General features: G+C 44.0%; 1 protein-coding gene across 1 annotated transcript; it reads right to left on the bottom strand.

Annotated features, from left to right (window-relative positions):
- Positions 1-5,279: 5,279 nt before the first annotated feature.
- Positions 5,280-9,424, bottom strand: SLC25A4 (solute carrier family 25 member 4). Its single transcript, XM_068970209.1, has 4 exons — positions 9,217-9,424; positions 7,460-7,946; positions 6,815-6,955; positions 5,280-5,764 (listed from the first exon to the last, which is right to left on the bottom strand). The coding sequence occupies exons 1-4, from the start codon at positions 9,325-9,327 to the stop codon at positions 5,607-5,609; spliced, it is 897 nt and encodes a 298-aa protein (XP_068826310.1). The 5' UTR covers positions 9,328-9,424; the 3' UTR covers positions 5,280-5,606.
- Positions 9,425-19,521: the final 10,097 nt, after the last annotated feature.

Here is a 19,521-nt window from a genome sequence, read left to right on the forward strand (position 1 = left end):
CTTTTACCTTATTGCGCTTTTCGATGTTTGTGTAACAACCTGTGTTTAAGGAGAGATAAGATAATGCTAAATTTTAAAATTCAGCATTTGAATATATTCCCAGTAGTGAGTCAGCCAATTTTATTCAATTGGTTTTTAAGTTGTTAGGGGAGAGAAGAATCCTTTTATGTAATAGCATTAGTCTCTGAATACATTTTATATAGTCTTTGCTGCCATATGTCATATGCCGTATGGTACAATTTTAATTTTATACATAAAAGCTGTACTTTTTTTTTCTTTGATCTTAAAAATTTTTTTTTCTCTGTACTTTGATTTTAGATTCTAAATTAACGCCTTCAGTTTTTACTACTTAGGCAGGGGAGTTTCATCTAAGTGTTACTGATAACAGGGACTCAGCTTGAAGCAAAAGTCAGAAAGAACAACAATACTTATCTTTTCAAAGAGAAATTTACAACAGTTGTCATGATTAGTTTACACTGATAAGTGTAAGTAGAGGGATAGGGGTTGAAAAATGTGACATTCTCCGATGTAAGTCAAGATACCTTTTAAGTTGTTACGATTTAAGGGATATTTTTATGAAGAAATCAGCAGCATTTTATTTTCATTTTCAAGAACATAAAAAATGTGGACTGTCTAGCACTGCTTTATATTTGGTTCACTTGTACCTAAGATATATATTTTTAAGATTTACACATGCAACTAGAAATGGTACTCATCCAAGGTCAGCAATTACTAGGCAAGGTTCTTATTGAGAGTTACTTTCATGTCTGTTAAATGTTATACTGGTATTGCATCCTTCTTAATAAGATCCTATGAAAAATTTTGAATTATGAAAGTTATTTCCTAAGGATAGCAATTACTCTCATACTTCCCCTACTTCCTTTTTTTTTTTTTCAGTCTCCATAAGAAGCTGCTTTCTTAGCTACTACCCCAAATAAAAGTTTTCTTGTTTGCTTGTAAATGTAGTGTAATGCAGTTGTTTTCAGCCCATTAACCCAAATGTCCAAAATGGACATCTAGGTAACTTTAAAAAGAGGTCACTGGGATGGATATGTGTGTGTACTTTCATCTTCAAATTCAAATCCTGTACACTGTGAAAAGTATTATGGCCAATGTAAAGTTGGGGGCACAAGTTTAAGTTACTCTATTATTTTAATAATTAAATTCATAAAATGTTTAATATCTTAAATGCCAAAGTTGGAACCTATATACATGATTGTAAACCATCCAAAAAAATGTGCTTAATGCTCGTGACTACTTTATTTGTATGAATAAAGATAGTAAGAAACTTAAAAATCAACATTCTTTTTTAATTTCCCAGCCTACTATAATGTCTTTTAGGCATGAAGAACTTATCCTTGGCACAGTGAAGAAGAGTCAAAGATAACTGAGTTTTGATCCTATGTCTGTCTCTCAAATGCACTGTCTTCTTGTTCCCATTGTAAAAATTAGAAGAATAACTTTTACATGTCTCCATGACTAAGAAATAGTGAGAATGAAATTGGAAAGAGGATATTAAGTTATTTATATCTTTGGAAGTATGATGTTTATGTGGGAAAATGCTTAAAATTACATTGTTGATCATTTCTTTAAACCACATCATAATTGTTATGTTGCTACAATGTTGTTCAGTCAGGAAGTCATGTCCAACCCTTGGTGACCCCATGGACGGCAGCACACCGGGCTCACCCGACCTTCACTGTCTCCTGGAGTTTGCTCAAATTTATGTCCCATTGAGTTTATGGTGCTATCTACCCATCTCATCCTCTGCTGCCCCCCTTTCCTTTTGTCTTCAGTCTTTCCCAGCATCAGGGTCTTTTCCAGTGAGTGGGCTCTTTGTAACAGGTAGCCAAAGTATTGGAGCTTCAGCAACAGTCCTTCCAATGAATATACAGGATTGATTTCCTTTAGGAAATCACTCTTTTATAGCTTGAACACAGTAGACACTCTTATAGCTTGAAGGAGTGTTTTTTTTAAAGTTCACATCAACATTCCATATGTATAATGTGTATTATGAATGATAAGAAATACTCTCTTTAAAACTTGCTGCTAAAACATTATGAATTTTTTTGATAAGGGTTAAATAACAACAGTGCCATTGGAGTATAAATTACTGAGTAGTTCCTGCTGGCAGTGTATTTGAGCTCTAGCAAATGAGACTACATTATAGCAGAAATTTGTACTTGGTTTTAAAATTCTGCTGACTGTTTTAATCCACTTAGAGATATTTCTGGAACCACCATAATACAGTCTTAATGTTCTGTGTCTCTGTTTCAGAATCCGATTTGTCGGTCTTTTCTCGCACGGTTAGTACTTTTTTAAATGTTAGATTTTATAAATTTTCATTTACCTGAGGACTTGAAAAAATGCTGTTTTATTACCTTCTGGAAATGTTACCTTTCACACTTAGATATGCAGTTCACCTAGCATTGTTGGGTGTCTCTTTTTCACTAATGCTGTTATCTAAGTTGTTTAGTTCCAGCTTTATTCTTTGGGCTTAATTTGCTGTCATTTTTTAAAACTTGGAATGGACGTATAGTTCACTGATTTTCAGCCCTTCTTTTCTAATGTTGTTGTCTTTTCTAATAAATGCATCAAAGGCTGTAAGTTTCTTCTGAGCATAACTTTAGCTGTTTCCCACAAGTTTTGATAACATGGTATTTTTGTTGTTTTGTTGTTTAGTGATTAAGTCATGTCTGACTTCTGCAATCCCATGGAGTGTAGCCTGCCAGGCTCCTCTCTGTCCATGGGATTTCCCAGGCAAGAATACTACAGGATTGGGTTGCCATTTCCTCCTCCAAGGAATCTTCCCAACCCAGCAATCAAACCTGAGTCTCCTGCAATGGCAGGCAGATTCTTTACCACTGATCCACCAGGGAAGACCCCATTTTTATCAAGTTCAAAACATTTTGAATATCTCTTCTGATTTTCACGTTTTACTTTGTGGCTGTTCAGAATGTATTTTTATAAGCTGTTTTAAAGTTATATTTGTGGTTTCGGTTATGTTTATATGAAAAATTGTAGGAAAAATTTGAAGCCCTAGATTGGGGTACAGAGTTACAGCCTGTTGGCCATTTCAGCAGCCCAGAGCCCATTTTTGTGGCCTTTACCTTTTTAAGTATTTTTTAAAATGAAAAGAATATTTTGTGACATGTCAGTACTCTAAGAAGTGCACAATTCAGTGTCTGTACATGAAGTTTTGCAGACCAGCCACCCTGGGTTCGTGTCTAGTCCAAGGTGCTGTTGGAATAGGGCAGAGCTGCCCTATCAAAAACCATCTGGTCGACACAGCCTGAACTATTTACTACCTTGCCCTTCAGAGAAAAAGTTTGTTGACCCCTGCTCTAGGTGGTATTTTCTTCCAGAGATTTACTTTTGCTTTTGACAGCAGGCAGCAGAGGTGCTCACAATCTCCAGTTTCCCATATCCAGCTAAAGGGATGAGATAGCTGAAAGCCGGCCTCCGGGACTGCAGGGGCTGCCCTGTCCCTGGTTCCCTCTTGCTGCTTCGGGAGGCCACCCAGAGGTGTGACCCTGCCCTCCCCACCCCCAAGACTCTCTCAGAATCACGCTCCAATTCTCAGCCTTCCAGCTGCATCTCCACAACTTTCACACACCTCCTGGGAGAACGGACCCTCAGTGAGGGGATTGAAAAGACAGGGCAGTTCAGGGAGGTGCTGCCCATCCAGGGTTGAGGGGCCTGGGGGCTCCGGGTCGTTAAGGAGCTGGGGTGAAGGCTGACTGCACAGGCTCCTTATACATCCATTCCTGAGGCCACGGAGGTTAACACTCGCAGGAAGCGGGGAGGCTGACTTGTGGGTCACACGCAGAAGGGAGATAATCACACAGTTGAGTAAATGTTGAATCCTCTTCTCCACTTCTTGTTCCTGCCAGAGAGGGCTCAGGGGTCTTCCACTGCTCGCACTGCCCACCTGCTTCCATATCCTCCCCAACCCCCCCACGCTCCCTCCCCCGGCGCTAACTTAGGGCAGGCCTTCTCTGGAGAGCCACTCCACAGAAGCATTTGTCCTAGCCTGCCCTCTTTTCTCTCCATCAGCAGCAGTGCTTGGACTTTTCAGATCACCTTTAGGACAGAAAGCCAATGAGACACGTATCCAAAGGCCCCTAATGACCCGTACTTGTGACCTGGCTTTGAGATGGGCTTGAGAGGCTTTCTGTTGGCCTTTTCTGTTGGCAGAGACAACTGCTAGATTAAGATGGATGTAACCTTGGACATGGCAAAACTCAGACCTTAGCTACTGGAGTAGAACAAGGCAGCCAATTTTTTTTTTTTTTTTTAACCGGGGAGGCAGGAGTTAGAAGGTGGGAGAGCTTGGGGAGGAGGCAGGTCAAGAACAGAGCGTGCAGAGGCACCCCTCAGCCACCTGTCAGGACCGCGAAGACACGTGCCTGCCCTCCAGGCTTCACCCTGCACTTAGGGGCTTGTGTCCGCAGGCCACACCCAGCAAGCGAGGAGCCTATGAACGGTGTGGTCTTCTGGACCCAAAACGCTTACTTTCCAATGTGGAATTGTCCCTGTTTTCCTCTTGCTCACAGACTTAACCAGGGTCAAGTCCCAAACTGACTTTTCCTCCAGGTCTTGATAAATTGTTGCAGAAAAGAAGTGCTGGCAGAGATTTTCTATACCCATGTATCTAACTCTAGTTATTTTCTTTCAAGGCCTATCTTCTATCCTTCCCCCCAGTTCCCCCTGGCTTCTAATTCTCCTCAGCCAAGATTTATTGTATTGATATTAAATGTTACACTATTTAACAATGCCAAGTCCCGCCTCTCTCCTAACCCCACTTAAGCTTTTTTTTTCCCCAATGGGCTTCTGCCTTTTTGTATCTTCCACAGGATCCAACAGGATTTCAGTGCTAGCTTGCTAACTGATTTCAATGACTACTGTCCACCTATCATAAAATTCCAAGTATCACAGTTCCCTAAAGGCACTGATGGCCCTTCCTAACCATGCAAAGCTCCTGAAACTGTGATTTAAAGCTTTTAGTGGAATCTCAGAATTCCTGAAGACTGTGTGAAAAGTGCATAAAATACGCTGAGATTATGGAAGCTACAATCCATGTTACCACTACGAGGCTACAGCAGTATGGTGTAAGGTGAAGAGAAAACATAACCTATTTCAGTTTGAAAACCATAACTCTGAAGTACTCTAGGTGTTCACATGATAACACAGTGTAATATCTGATATTTAGAAGCTTGTCCACTGAGTTATATAAATGAGTCATGCTAGGAAATAAGATTTATGGTCTTATGATTTTAATCCGTTTGGCAGTTAATAAGAATTCAGTAAAATAGAGAACATGCATTAAGTGGTCTTTATTGACATTTCACATTAAGTTATTCATGATCAGTTCTTCAGTTAATTATATAAGTATGATGTTATTTTCTATTGGCTGTGGAAATTTAAATGTAAAATAAATACAAAATACATTTGTGGTTTAATGAATACTCAAGCTTTTTTTCCCCCCTCTGAGGTATTCCTTTCAATCTGGTTTCATCCCAGATCTGTCTTTTTACTTCCCCTTAGGAAGAGTCTATTAAACCACACAATGGATCTGGAACCAATGAAATCGAGTTTTAATCACATTAGACAAACTTTTTGATCTCATCATACAATACCAATACAAAAGCACCACCCATGCCTCTCAATACATTGGACCAGGCGCCTTTGAAGAAAGCCTTGGGTCCTTCATCTTTTGCAATCTTCCGCCAGCAGTCCACTGTCCCCGTGTACATGATATCCGCTGTGGAAACAAACATCATTGGTAAGGGCTGCATAATTCTGGAGGAAAGAGACTTTTCCTCTGAAAGACACCTGCACAGTTTGTTTTCAGTGTTATAAAAGGTCACTTCGAGTCTTCTGCCCAGCTCTAAGCACATTCAATGGGACAGCCCCTCCCCTCGCATAACTGCTGGGTAGGGTCTCTAGATTCCTAGTTCAACTCAAGATCAAGTGAAAACGGGCAATGAACCAGCTAATTCACATAAGTCAAACAGAGAAACACGAAGGGAGCAGTGGGGAGCAGAAGTATTAAGCTGGGGGGTGGGGGGTCCTGTTTATTATTGATGAGAAAACTGAGATCCAATCTCAGATTATACTCTTACAAAGCAAGAGATACAATTACTAGGTTGAAGCTGCTGCTGCTGCTAAGTCACTTCAGTCGTGTCCGACTCTGTGCGACCCCACAGACGGCAGCCCACCAGGCTCCTCCATCCCTGGGATTCTCCAGGCAAGAATACTGGAGTGGGTTGCCATTTCCTTCTCCAATGCATGAAAGTGAAAAGTCAAAGTGAAGTAGGTTGAAGCAGATGAAACTAATTATACTCAGTGTTTCTTACTGTTACAATGGCAATTTCTTATGTTTCAACCTGTTGAAGCCAAAACTTCCTATTGCCACAAACTGCTGGAGGCCATCTCTCCCCCAGCTAAATCACTCTCCCCAATAATACGTGTAAAACTAGGTAAGAAACACTTAAAAATAAACTAGCTGATTACTTCAATTTCTGCACCCAGGCTCTAAGAGAAAAAGGCCTAAGGCCTCTATGATGCTAGCTACCTAGTTAAGTCCACAAACCAGGTGAACCAAACAATATCCCATTTTTGGTGTTCTTACTTCTTTGATAAAAACAAACCAAATCTTTAAAGGAATAGTTAAGAACATTAGGGAGGATTCATCACAATCTTTCTTAAATTTTTATCTCAATTCTAACAACTTAGAAGAATGCAGGCTGTAAAGAGCACTGACTAGCGTTCTTGAGCAGAAAAGTAAGATTCTCATGGGTCTCGGGCTTACCCCCTTTCCGGCCAGACTGCATCATCATCCTACGGCGGACGGTGTCAAAGGGGTAGGACACCAGCCCCGCAACCGCCGTCACACTCTGGGCGATCATCCAGCTCACAATAATGTGCACATTCTTGGGGTCAGGCAGCATCCCTGTGGGCAGAGCCAAGAAGCCAAATGGCCATGATGTGATTCCTTTCCAAGCAGCTGAGCAAAAAGCAGGTGGGGACGGAGAACAGGGCATTGCAACTCCATGCCCCACCCTCCCAGAAAAGCCTGCCCCGTGAGGGGTGCCTCAGGAGTAATCAAGCAGCCAACGCAAGTTGGTGCCGCCAACCCTCCCTGGACCCGCAAAGCCCGAGCAGTGCCCCGCGCACAGGCCGTGTTGAAGTGGCTCCAAGTTAAACTTGGTAACTGATAAAAGGAGCCAGGCACCCCCTGTGCCCTCTCCGAGTAACTCAAGGCCAGGGTAGTTCAGGAGAGGACAAGGAGAGTCCCCCAGCTATTGATCCCCACCTCACCACCTCCGCAGTTTAGCCCAGGGACTAGGGGAAAGTGAGATTAACAAGACAAAGTCCTGTATGAGTTAGACACCCCTCAGGATCCTCTCTGCACACATCCTCCTCAGCTCTGGGCCCCCTGACGCCCTTCTCTCACCCTTGGCCGTATCATAGACTCCAAAGTAGGCGGCTCTGTAGATAATGATGCCCTGGACCGAGACGTTGAAACCCTGGTAGAGGCCTCTCAGGCCATCAGACTTGAAGATCTTGGTGATACAGTTGCCCAGACCAGTGAACTCCCGCTGGGCGGCACCCTTGCCCACGTCGGCAGCCAGCCTGGTCCTAGCAAAGTCCAGCGGGTAGACAAAGCAGAGGGAGGTGGCCCCAGCTGCCCCACCGGAGGCCAGGTTACCAGCAAAGTAGCGCCAGAACTGCTTATGCCGGTCCACACCCCCCAGGAAGATCTGCTTGTACTTGTCCTTGAAGGCGAAGTTGAGAGCTTGGGTGGGGAAGTAACGGATCACGTTGGCCAGGTTACCCCTCCAGAAGGAGAGAACGCCCTGCTCTTTGGGGATTCTCACCACGCAATCAATGATCCCTTTGTACTGCTTCTCGGCACTGATCTGTTTGCTGGCATGCTGGACCTGCAGCAGGGAGAGGGGCGGGGGAGGAGGGAGATGGGGGGGGGACAGGGAGGGCCGAGAGAAGAGGGCAGGAGAACAAGAAGGTTTGTGCTTCCTGATTTCCTTGTTTAAAAAGTATGGGGAAATCAAATGAACACTGAGTAAACTGAAGTCTTAGCTACTTGGACACTGAGTCCCCTAAACCCAGTTTGCCTCAATTACCAGGGCATTTGAGAGAAACCGTTCTGCTCCAAAATACACTGAAAAGGATGATCTGATTACGTAAAGGGAGACATTGATTTGCTGCATTTTCCCTAGGTGCCAGAACTGTACTAGGGGTTTATTACTGGGAGACAGAAATAATTAAAGATCCCTGGCCCAAAGAACACCTGCTCTGATCTGACAGATATGATCGGCAGGAGGTGAGGATTCCTCAGTCTCTCTTTAGTGTCCCTGAAGACACAGTCTCTGAGTAGTAAAGAAGAAGGAATCCACTCAGCATTGGAGCCTGACATTTTCCAAGCATATCCAAATAATCAATTATTGAGGAGTTGTTGCTGTGGGCCATTTATTGGGGTTTTTTCTTGTTATTGATCATTTTGACTCCCAAATTGAGAATGCCCAGTTCCTCATGTAGGGGTCCTTGCTTTTTGCGGGGGGGGGGGGGGCGGTGAGATGAGGAGAACAAGCCATTCAGAGATCAGGGCTGGGGAGGAAAAGATTTGGGGAAAGGATGAATAAGGCCATCTGAGTTTATTTTGAAAAGTGTTGGTCTCTCAAGACCTGTTCCTTTATGTGCAAAATGGGGGAAACAGTATCTGTTTTACAGAGGTCATACCAAAATGAATGAATAATAGAATAATGGCTATAGCATGGCACACTGGACACTGTAATAATCTTGAGTAGTAATTATTTCGATGTTGTTAATCGTAAAAGGTGGATGCTGAGAAGAGGGTGCAAGGGGGTCTGAAAATCAAGAGGTGAGGCTGACCCAAGAGGCCTGAGTGCCCGCGCTGTCCCCGGAGCAGGATCTGGCTGGCTGCAACCTACTCGGCGTGGGTTTCCATATATAGACACCCGCACGCGGGGCGCCACCCGACACCAGGAATCCGCTACTGACGCTGGACCTGTCTCTGCGCAGAGGGCACCTTCCCCTTCGTGCAGGCCGTGCGCCGGGCCCGGGGCCTAGCGCGGATCTGGGGGCCAGCCCCGAGCCCCGCGACTCGCTGGGGCCCCGCGCGCCCGGTCCCGCGCGCCCGCGCCCCGCTCGCCGCGCCCGCAAGGTCCTCACCTGCAGCAGCAGTTTGACCCTCTCGATGGGCGCGACAGCAGTCTTGGAGATGGCAGCGGCCACGCCGCCGGCCAAGAAGTCCTTCAGGAAGCTCAGAGCCTGATCGCTCATGGTGACAGCCGGGCGCACACCGCCTCCGCGAGACGCGCTCTCGCTGTCTCCGCCCGGGCAGCCCCGGCTTCCCCTGCTCCAGACCCTGCGCGACGCGAAGGGGCCGCTCACCTCACCCCGCTGCCTGCTTTATATACCCTGCCCAGGCTATCGCGAGAGGAGGCGGGGCCCCAGGGCCCCGCTCGCCCCTCTCATTGGCTGGGCGGGTGCTCGGAGCCCCGCCTCCTGACCCGCCCCCTTTTCTGCAGAGGGCAACGGGGGCGAAGGAGCTTCCGGGAGGCAGGGGTGGGCTAGGGGCTGTGCCTGTACTTGGGACGTTTAAAGGGCAAATTCATGTTATCTGTCCCGCGAGTGCAAGGAACACCGTGTCTCTGCAGCATGTGGGCCACTGTATTTATAGCACAGGAGGCCTAGGCCGACCTGGACGCGGACACGGGACCCGCGGCCTCCAGCCCCGCTCGCCTTAACCCCGGGTCTGCACGCGACCCGCCCTCGGCCGAGGCGTGGAAGGCTCTCTTTTCTTCTTTGTTACTGTGTCCCTCCCCAGAGCTCCCTGCCTGTATGCGGGCCGTTAAAGAGTCGTGAGCGCTCAAAAATAAATTAAGATCCGCCAGAATAAATATACTAACGTCACTTGATGCTGTGATTGCTTCATCTAATGTGGCAACCTGCTGAATCCCCTCTCCTGTCCATTCAGATCGGTCAATCATTCATTCCACTAGCAAGTGTTCCTGTGCCCGGCACTCAGCGCCACCAGGACAGGCCGAGTGGTAGGGGGGCCACTAGGTCAACACTTATTTAGCAAGTATTTAGTATGTGTGTGTGTCGTTTGTCTATTGGATCTGCCTGTCACCCCATGATACACAGCCCCTGATAACTCAAATAACGAGGACCTTATAGGTCTCTCTCTTTTTTTTTAATCCCTTAAGGGTTTAATGTTCCATTCTGCTCTCAATAGAATCTCAGCAAATATTCTGGGCAGAATGTTCGCAGGCAGCTGGCAGCTTCTTGAGAGTCGATGCTGTTACCCTTCCCATCAGAGTAGCCGGATGACTGGGGAATGTTAAGTAAGAGAAGGTCGAATGCTTGACTGCTTTTGCCTCTTTTTTAATAGAAACCTGGCTTTGGGGAGATAGTCTATCTAGTTCTAGGAACTGATTGCAATTAGTTTTTGTATTTAAGAAAATAAATTAGTATGAACTTTGATTTTCCTTATTTTTTGACAGTTCATAGAATCATACAACTTTTCAAATACAGCTGTTCTTTCCCCTAGAATGATTGATCTAAACTCTCTTCAGTATTCAATCTCTTGCCATGTTTGTTAATGTTCCTTTGTACACTGGACAAAGTTTAATTCTTTTTTTTTTTTCATGAGCTTGGTGCAGACAGACATCATGCTAGGCACTGAGTGAGCAGCAGCCATGTGTCATCCTGGGTTTGGAGGCTTCAGTAGAGCAGAGGTCACTTAGTTGGATGCCAGCAGCATAAAGGGTACACATTTATTTGAGGATGGAACAGGCTAGAATTCAGAAACCCAGGTGAGCTGTGTGAGAGTGCACATTCACCAAGGTCAGGAAGAAGGTCAAGAATTCAGCATAAACAGAAAAGTCATTTATGCATCTATTGAACAAATACTTGAGCACTTACTGAGTACCAGGAACTAAGTTTGTCCCTGTGGATTCAATACGGCTCAGTCCCCAAGAACCCCCAAATACGTCCATGGCTGAAATAAGTTCAGCCAAGGACATACTTGTTACTTGTTCAGATTTATCACAGCTTCACATAGAGATTTCCAAATCTACATATTAGTCATTTTAATTAAATAGTGTAATTAATTACATTCTGTTGATACAGAGCAGTTGTCTAAACCATTTTTCTTTTAACTATGCATTAGAGATGTTTCTTGTTTTTATTATGAAAAGTAATGCTGCTATACAGATACTTCTGCACAGATTTTATTTTCCCCTTCAATTTTTTGCTTATCATGTATCCCCAAGATGAAATTAATAGACTGAACATTTTAAACATTTTTTTCTTAGCTCCTGCTACAGATTGACAAATTGCTCTTCAGAAAAACTGTACAATATGACTTTTATGTAGAATCTAAAAATTACAGCAAACTAGTGAATATAGCACAAAAGAAACAAGCTCACAGATACAGAGAACAAATTAGTGGTTACCAGTGGGAAGAGGGAAGGGAGGCGGGGCAAGAGAGGGGTAAGGGGTAAGCTACAAAATATGGTACAACATGGGGAACATAGCCAATATTTTATAACGACTGTAAATGGACTATAACCTTTAAAAACTATGAATCACTATGTTGTGCATCTGAAACTTATACAGTGTTGTACATCAAGCACATTGCTGTTCAGTCACCCAGTCGTGTCTGACTATGACTCCATGGGCTGCAGCATGCCAGGCCTCCCTATAATTCAATTTAAAAAAAGAAGAAGACGAAATGTGGAGTCCACCAGCTATGTAAACAGGCTCATTTCCACCAACAATGACTTAAAAAAAGAAAGATCTTTTTGCTATTTGTAACATTTTATGAGTTCTAATTTGCACCTCTTTAATTACTATGAACCTATACATATTCCACATGTTTCAACTTAGTTTGCTAGCATTTATCTTTTGTTTAAAATCTTAATCTTCCTTGACTACTTATGGCATGAAAGCAGAGTATTTATACTTAAAACTATTCTTTATAGATTTGGGACAATAAATATGTTTTGAGCATTTTCATTTTTTAAAATATTTATTTTCTTGCATTGTTTTAATCATGTTATTTATTTAAATAGGAGCAGATCCAGAATATGATGATATACTTTCTGTTCTGGTGTAAATGTATCTCTTTTGTAGATATATTAGTCTGTTTGCCCTAAATCATAATTAGTCTATCTTCTACTTCTTTTGGTAGTCATTTTTTAAAAATATAACACTACATTACATATTATAAAGTGGTATAATCCAACTTCATTTTTCTCCATACCATTCTTGGGTAACCCAACACTGATTTTCAAGTAGGTATTTTCTCCTCCCCATTATTTGTCTTATATTACTAATTCTAGTTTGTTGTATAAGTGCTTATAATAGCTTTAATTTAGGAAATCACCAGTTACATTTATTTGATCATCAGTCTTTAAAAACAACTGTTTTTTTAGTCTATTAAGAACAACATCAGCCTATGAAGAACAACTTAATAGGTGATTCCACAGCCACTTAAAACAAAAAGTTTTACCTGTCTGTATGCCTGGATTTATTTTTTACTGTCAAGGTGTTCAATTATTTAAACATAACAGACATTTACGTTAAATTAGCACATTGATTCAAGAAGTTTTATTGTCTTCGTTACACTTCATTTTACTGATTAGAATTTTTCGTATTTTCTAAGTGGGAGATACCGTATTTCTCCTTGGCTTCTGTCCGATTCTCCTGTCACCTCAGGGGAGCTGTAGCTGGAATCCTTGACAGGGGTTTTTCCATGGAAATCCATACACTGTCCTTTCCCTCCGTGGACTTTCTCAGAAAAGAGAGGCCTCAGATGCCCCCAGGAGCATGAGCTGTCTGCGGTCACAGGGTCTGGGTATCACTTTACACAGGCAGGGGAGAGAATGGTGCTCAGCAGAACCATGTGTCTGCCCGCCAATCCCAGTACGTGGTGGCTTTCTGCCAGCCTGAGAATGGACACGGCATCTGAGATAAGAGAGAAAAGTCTGCCTTCAAATGTGGCGTGGTATCCTGGAGATTTGGGTGGGGTGGGGGGAGGGTTACATAGAAAAGAGAGTAAGGTATTGAGAAAGTCTTTTGGATTTTAATGGCAGCTTATACACACACACATATGCATTTTGTATATAATATTTATATATTATATATAATATAAAATACAATAGATAATAGAAATATATAATATATATTTTAATTTTCTGGCTACACCACACGGCACATGGGATCTTAGTTCCCTCACCAGGGATCGAACCTAAGTGCCCCCGCTTTGGAAGCACTGGAGTCTTAACTACTGACTACCAGGGAAGTCCCAGTGGCAGCTTTGAAAGAATTAGTGTTTTCTTTTTACCAAATTGGAGCTAGAGTCTGGGAGCTACTAAAGAGGAAAAGGACACTAGAAACAAAAACACTTAAGAACTTGCTGACAATGGGGCTAACGAATTGCCTGCGTGTAGTCAGCTAAATACTTTTGATTGAAATTCAGCAATTCATGTATGGTCTTTTATGGTCAAAAAATAAATTTTCAGAATTTATTCCTCTTTGCTTAGGGCTGAAGTTTACCACGGGAACAAATAGTAATAGTGGGTTCTAAGCCATACATTGATGCATTGTTTCAAAAAGACCAAACAAAACAAATGCAATATTTCTCTACCATTCTCACTTAGGGTAGCTCCATTAATCAGAACAATACCTAATTAACAAACTCTTTATAAGAATCTTAATAGTCAAGCCCTTAATGAAGTGCACACACACATCACATGCCTTCAGAAATCATGTGTATTCATGCAAAACACTCCAACTACCAGTTCCTAGTTAGCTCCTGCCAAGAAAATTATGCAACTACAAAATGTGTCCTTTTTTTAACCCATTGTTTCATTGTAGAAACGTTTAACCCTTTAACACTTTAATGATAAACTCCCTTGGGTATCTACTCTCCTCCTACCTTCATCCATCAAAATAGAACCATTCACACATCATTCATTCAAATTCACTTCCTTTTCATCTTTTGAGAAGCATTTTTGCATGCCTAGTCTAGACACCAAATACTGTTGAGCCCTGGTGATACAAAAACCAGAAAGGTGAGATTGTTGCCCTGAAGAAGCTCACTTGGCAGACACAAATATACACGTGCTGCCTGCAAGGCTGTTCCGACATCATGGGACAAGATCCAAGTAGGACTTCTGAGTGAATGACTTTCATGTGCTACCCCAATTAGACTTGTGTTCTTAACATTTTAGGAATGCTTCTGACACAAAAGTTTTGTTTAAAAAGATATTAGGCATTGTTAATTTTTTTCCTAATCCATTCTAACTCGAAAACAATTATTTATTTACTTGTTTTGGCTGTACTAGGTCTTCATTGTTGTGCATGGGCTTTCTCTAGTTGCAGCGGGTGACGGCTACGCTGGCAGCGCACTGGCTTCTCATTGTGATTGTTTCTCTTGTTGCACAAAGCACGGGCTCTAGGCGTGCAAGCTTCAGTAGTTCCAGCACCTGGGCTCAGTAACTGTGGCTTACATTCTTAGTTGCTCTGAGGCATGTGGAATCCTCCCAGACCAAGGAGTGACCCAGCGTCCCCTGCATTGGAAGGCACATTCTTAACCACTGGATCACCAGGGAAGTACCAGGCACTGTTACTTAAAGGAGGTGATTTTGGAGGCAGAGGAGCCCCTGAATCATGAAAAAAAAAGATGTTTAGAGGGATTTCTTCTCCAGAAGGCCCTCCACCCTGGAGAAGCTGGCTCAGCAGTTGCTGAAGGCAGGGAACCTGCATGCTTTTAGCCCCAGCAGCCTGTCTCCCACAAGCAGGGGTGGGTATCCCCTTGCTAAAGAGATCCATAATTTCTTCTCACCCACCCAATCATAGTACCCCTCCTTTACTTTATCCATGACCCCAGTAAGCATTTTCAGTCTTCTGTAATACAGTTAAACTTATTTCTATGATTGTGTAATAGTGTCTTCCAACCATAATCATCCACACTTCATTTTTCACTGACTTCTGGTTTCACCGAATTATGGCTTCTATGAATAAAGCCACTCACTACTCACCTGGAGTTGACTTGATGATTTTCTAAGTACATTTTGAGTTGGTTTCCCCAGTATTTAGTGTTTCCTTATCCTAGGATTTTTTTTTTCATAGCACTTGCTTTATTCCTGTTATTACTTAAATCAGTGTTTAATAGATGTTATCCAAGAGACCTGTTTTGTTCATCTGTACTATTGAATAGCAATATGTTGCTATTTTAATATAGGATGCCGTTTTCTCCATATACTTGCTTTTACCCTCTCTTTGCTTTTTCAGTCAGCAAGACATTCTGTCGTTACCTCCAAAAAAGAAAACATTCAGAAAACAAAGAAAATAAGGAGTCTATTGTTAACATTCAGATTTCCCAAAGAAGAGAAAGAAGTCGCATCTACACAGGAGATTTGGTAGAGTACCAGAGGGAAAGCAGAACTCCCTGCCCATCCCACACCTTTCCAAAAATTATATCAAGTTCCAGAACCTGGGGAGAAAGGAGGCGCTAGAGAGAACGCAAGGAGTGAGATGTTCAATTGGGTCTTGAGAAGACCAGGCCCTGTACACTTCGCAGTCCAGGGAGGCAGCGAGCAGCCAGGGAGACGCGGCTGGGTGGAGTTTTAGGACACAGACCAGAGACAGCCTTGCAGAGTTCATTCAGCACGAAACGGAACAGGAGAACACATTTCAGGCCCCTGCAGGTTAGCCTGTGTGCGTGAAGGACTCTAGATAACCCCAGCGTGTTCCTCCTGCCCCCGCGTGGTGTGGGAGCAACCCCAGAACATTCTGTAACCAAGGACACCAAAGTCAGCTGAGGCTGAGCCAGACCCGAAGAGCCCCGGGGCTGAAAATGAGGCGAGTGTCGGGCGTGACCTTGAGGGGCAATGACAGGAGATCAGAAGGGAATAAGGAAGGGCCTGGCAGCTGGGGCCAGCGCCGGGAAATCCAGGCCACACGCCCTTCCTCCCCAGCATTGGCGCTACCTTCAGACATCCCTGGAATGTAGATGGAATCCATCCAAAGGCGGTGGAGAAATAAACGGGAATCCAAACTTCTTCCACCGCTCGGCAGAATGGAGTCCGCTGAGTTTGTGGGGCAACTTTTATACTTACAATAGTATTTTCTTAGTTTTAAAAAACAATATACTAAAGGCATATCATGATTTTGGAAACCACTGAGGTTCATCCCATCAAACAGATTTCTCTAAGAAGGAGATGCAGAAGACTTGGTTGGGGAAGGGAAGACCTTCAGGGCGGTTTCTGCTATAAATCTCTGCAAAACTCCAGCTTATGCCTTCCTTGTTCTTGCTGTTTAGTCTCTAACTCGTGTCTGACTTTTCTGACACCCACCAGCCTCCTCTCTGTCCATGGGATTTTCCAGCAAGAATACTGGAGTAGGTTACCATTTCCATCTCCAGGGGATCTTCCTGACCCAGGGATTGAACCCAAATCTCCTGCACTAGCAACCAGATTCTTCTCCACTGAGCCACCAGGGTAGCCTTTATGCATTTTCATTATATGGCTAAACTAAATAAGTGCAGTAACTGACTCTTTTTAACATATAAGCTCCATGATGTGTTAAACATAATAATTGTTCGATAAATGGTTGTTAAATGAATAGAGAAATAGCACACTTAAGTTTCTAATCCACTGGTTCATTTATTTTTTTACAATGAACCTGTGTGACATTTTATTTATTTTTATTGAAGTATAATTGATTTACAATGTTGTGTTAATTTCTGCTATACAACAAAGTGATTTATCTATATATGAATCACACATATATATATATATAAGAATACATCTTTTTAACATTCTTTATATATTCTTTTCCATTATGGTTTATCACAGGGTATTGAACATAGGTCCCTGTGCTATACAATAACACACTGTTGTTTATCCATTCCATATGTAATATGTGTGTGTGCGCACTTAGTCGCTCAGTTGTGTCCGATTCTTTGTGACCCCATGGACTGCAGCCTGCCAGGTTCCTCTGTCCATGGGGATTCTCCAGGCAAAATGGAGTGGATTGCATATTCCAACCTCAAACTCCCAACCCATCCATCCCCCGTTTTCCCCTGCTTGGCAACCGCAAGTCTGTTTCTGTCTGTGAGTCTATTTCCATTTTGTAGATAAGGTCATCTGGGTCTTATTTTAGATCCCATGTATAAATGATACTATATGGTATTCATCTTTCTCTTTCTGTCTAGTGCACTAGCTCTTAAATTTGTCAATAATGGAGCACCTGAAGCCCACCCTATCTTCTGTGGAGCACTATGAAATGCAGGTGGTTGAAATTTCATCAGATAAAGCAGGAGTAAACTAGCAGAAACACAATGTCTACAATGTGTGTCTGCTGTGCAAAATCATCACCACTTCAGGGGTTGATTTGTCAGTTTCTCCTTGTAGTTCTGTCAAATTTTCCTTTATATATTTTAAGGCTTTGTTCTTAAAAACATATAAAACTTGAATTGTTATACCTTCTAGGTGAATCTAGCTTTTATCCTTAAGTTTCAGTCCTCTTTATCTGTAGTGATATTTGTCCCCTAAATTCTCCATCTCCTAAAGGAACAGAGCAATAACTGATTTTCTTTGGTTCGCGTTTGTCTAGTTTCTCCTTTTCTACTCCTTTTCTTTCAACCATGCTGTATGTTTGAGGTATGTTTTCTTTTTCCTTTTTAAAAAAAGTCTAAATTGATACTTTTATCTTTTAGTTGGAGAGCCAGGATCTATTTCCATTTGTTGTGACCACTGGTATTTTTAAAATTTTATTTTGAAATAGTTATAGGCTCAAAGGAAGTTGCAAAGGAATCACTACACATCTTTAAAATTTTTATTTCTGCCACTTTATTTTATAACTTCTTTTTGTCCTCCTTGTTCATGTCCTTGAAAGTTACAATTTACATTAGTTTTTACCATGAATATTCTATGTCAACCATTATATATGTATCTGAGTTACATATCAAGGTGCTGATAACACTATGCTGCTTCTGCTAAGTCGCTTCAGTCGTGTCTGACTCTGTGCGACCCCATAGACGGCAGCCCACCAGGCTCCCCCATCCCTGGGATTCTCTAGGCAAGAAAACTGGAGCGGGTTGCCATTTCCTTCTCCAATGCATGAAAGTGAAAAGTCAAAATGAATTCGCTCATTCGTGTCCGACTCTTCGCGACCCCATAGACTGCAGCCCACCAGGCTCCTCCGTCCATGGGATTTTCCAGGCAAGTGTACTGGAGTGGGGTGCCATTGCCTTACTGGTGATTAATTATTTTAGGTGGCTACGGTTTTGCCAGGTTCTGAGAGTGCCAAGTTTCCCCTCTTGGTCTATTTAGGCACTGAGTATCTCTCTGGACTGTGATGCCAACTTACTGCCTGCTGCAGGAAACACTAAAGTGAAATGAATAAGGAATTGACACAGAGATCAAATATGTGTAGCTTGTCCTGAATAGTAAACGCTCAGGAAAAAGTTTGAATGTCATAGCATTACTCAATGTGGCCACTAGAGGGAGATCTCATACAGCCATTATGTTTGTGAGGGATGGCATAAGAAAATTCTTAACGCAACAGATTGCTTGGCTTAAATAAAAAATGGATTTTCTCACAATTCTAGAGGGTAGGAGTCCCAAATCCAGTATATCAAAAACTTTGGTTTCTGATGGCTGCCTTCTTCCTGTGTCCTGATCACATCTCCCCTGGGGGAGGGAGTGGGGTGCACTCGGGCCCGGGGCGGCAAACTTACAGCCAGGGGTGCCCCGAGCCGACCTCCTGCACGCTTCGCTCCTCTCGGTCTTGCCAGGCCTCTGCCTCCGGCTTCTGCAGAGGCGATCCGCGAGGGATGCTGGGGCTGGCGTGTTGCCGTGGCAACCCGATCCCTGCAGGGAGCGGCGCGCAGCGCCTCCCGGCTCCTGGAACAGGAGAGGGGACTCCGGGGGACCTGCGACTGGGCCGCGCGGCTGAGGGTGTGTGCTCTAGGGGCGCGGCGCGGGCCGCAGGGAGGCCAGGAGGAAGCCGGGTGAGAGAGGTCAGCGCCTCCTGCCTTCTCAGCGCCTGGCTTTTAGCCCCAGGAACCCGGCGCGCGCGGACTCCCGGCGGCGCCGACAGGCCGCTGGGGAGCGCGGGTCAGTCTGGAACACTGGTCCGGGATGCGCGCGCCCCCTTCCGCTCCCCCAGGGCGGTCTGCGCGCGGACCCGAGCAGGAGAAGACTGTGTCCGGAGAGCCTCGCAGTGGCTCCCTGGGGTGGGGAGTGGGGGGCGGGGCGGGGGTGGCCCCCGGGGGGCGGGGCGGGGGTGGCCCCCGGTGGCCCCGGCCCGCAGGTACTGGCGGGCAACAGGCATCCCAGGGTGAGCGCCGCCGAGCTTCCGCGGCCGCGCACAGGATGCTCGTCCTGCATCCGTGAGATGCGGAAACACCTGCATTATGAACTTGATAAATCCAGGCTCCTACCCACTCCAGTACTC

Source organism: Capricornis sumatraensis, chromosome 4 (assembly GCF_032405125.1).
Source record: "Capricornis sumatraensis isolate serow.1 chromosome 4, serow.2, whole genome shotgun sequence".
Classification (NCBI taxonomy): Eukaryota; Metazoa; Chordata; class Mammalia; order Artiodactyla; family Bovidae; genus Capricornis; species Capricornis sumatraensis.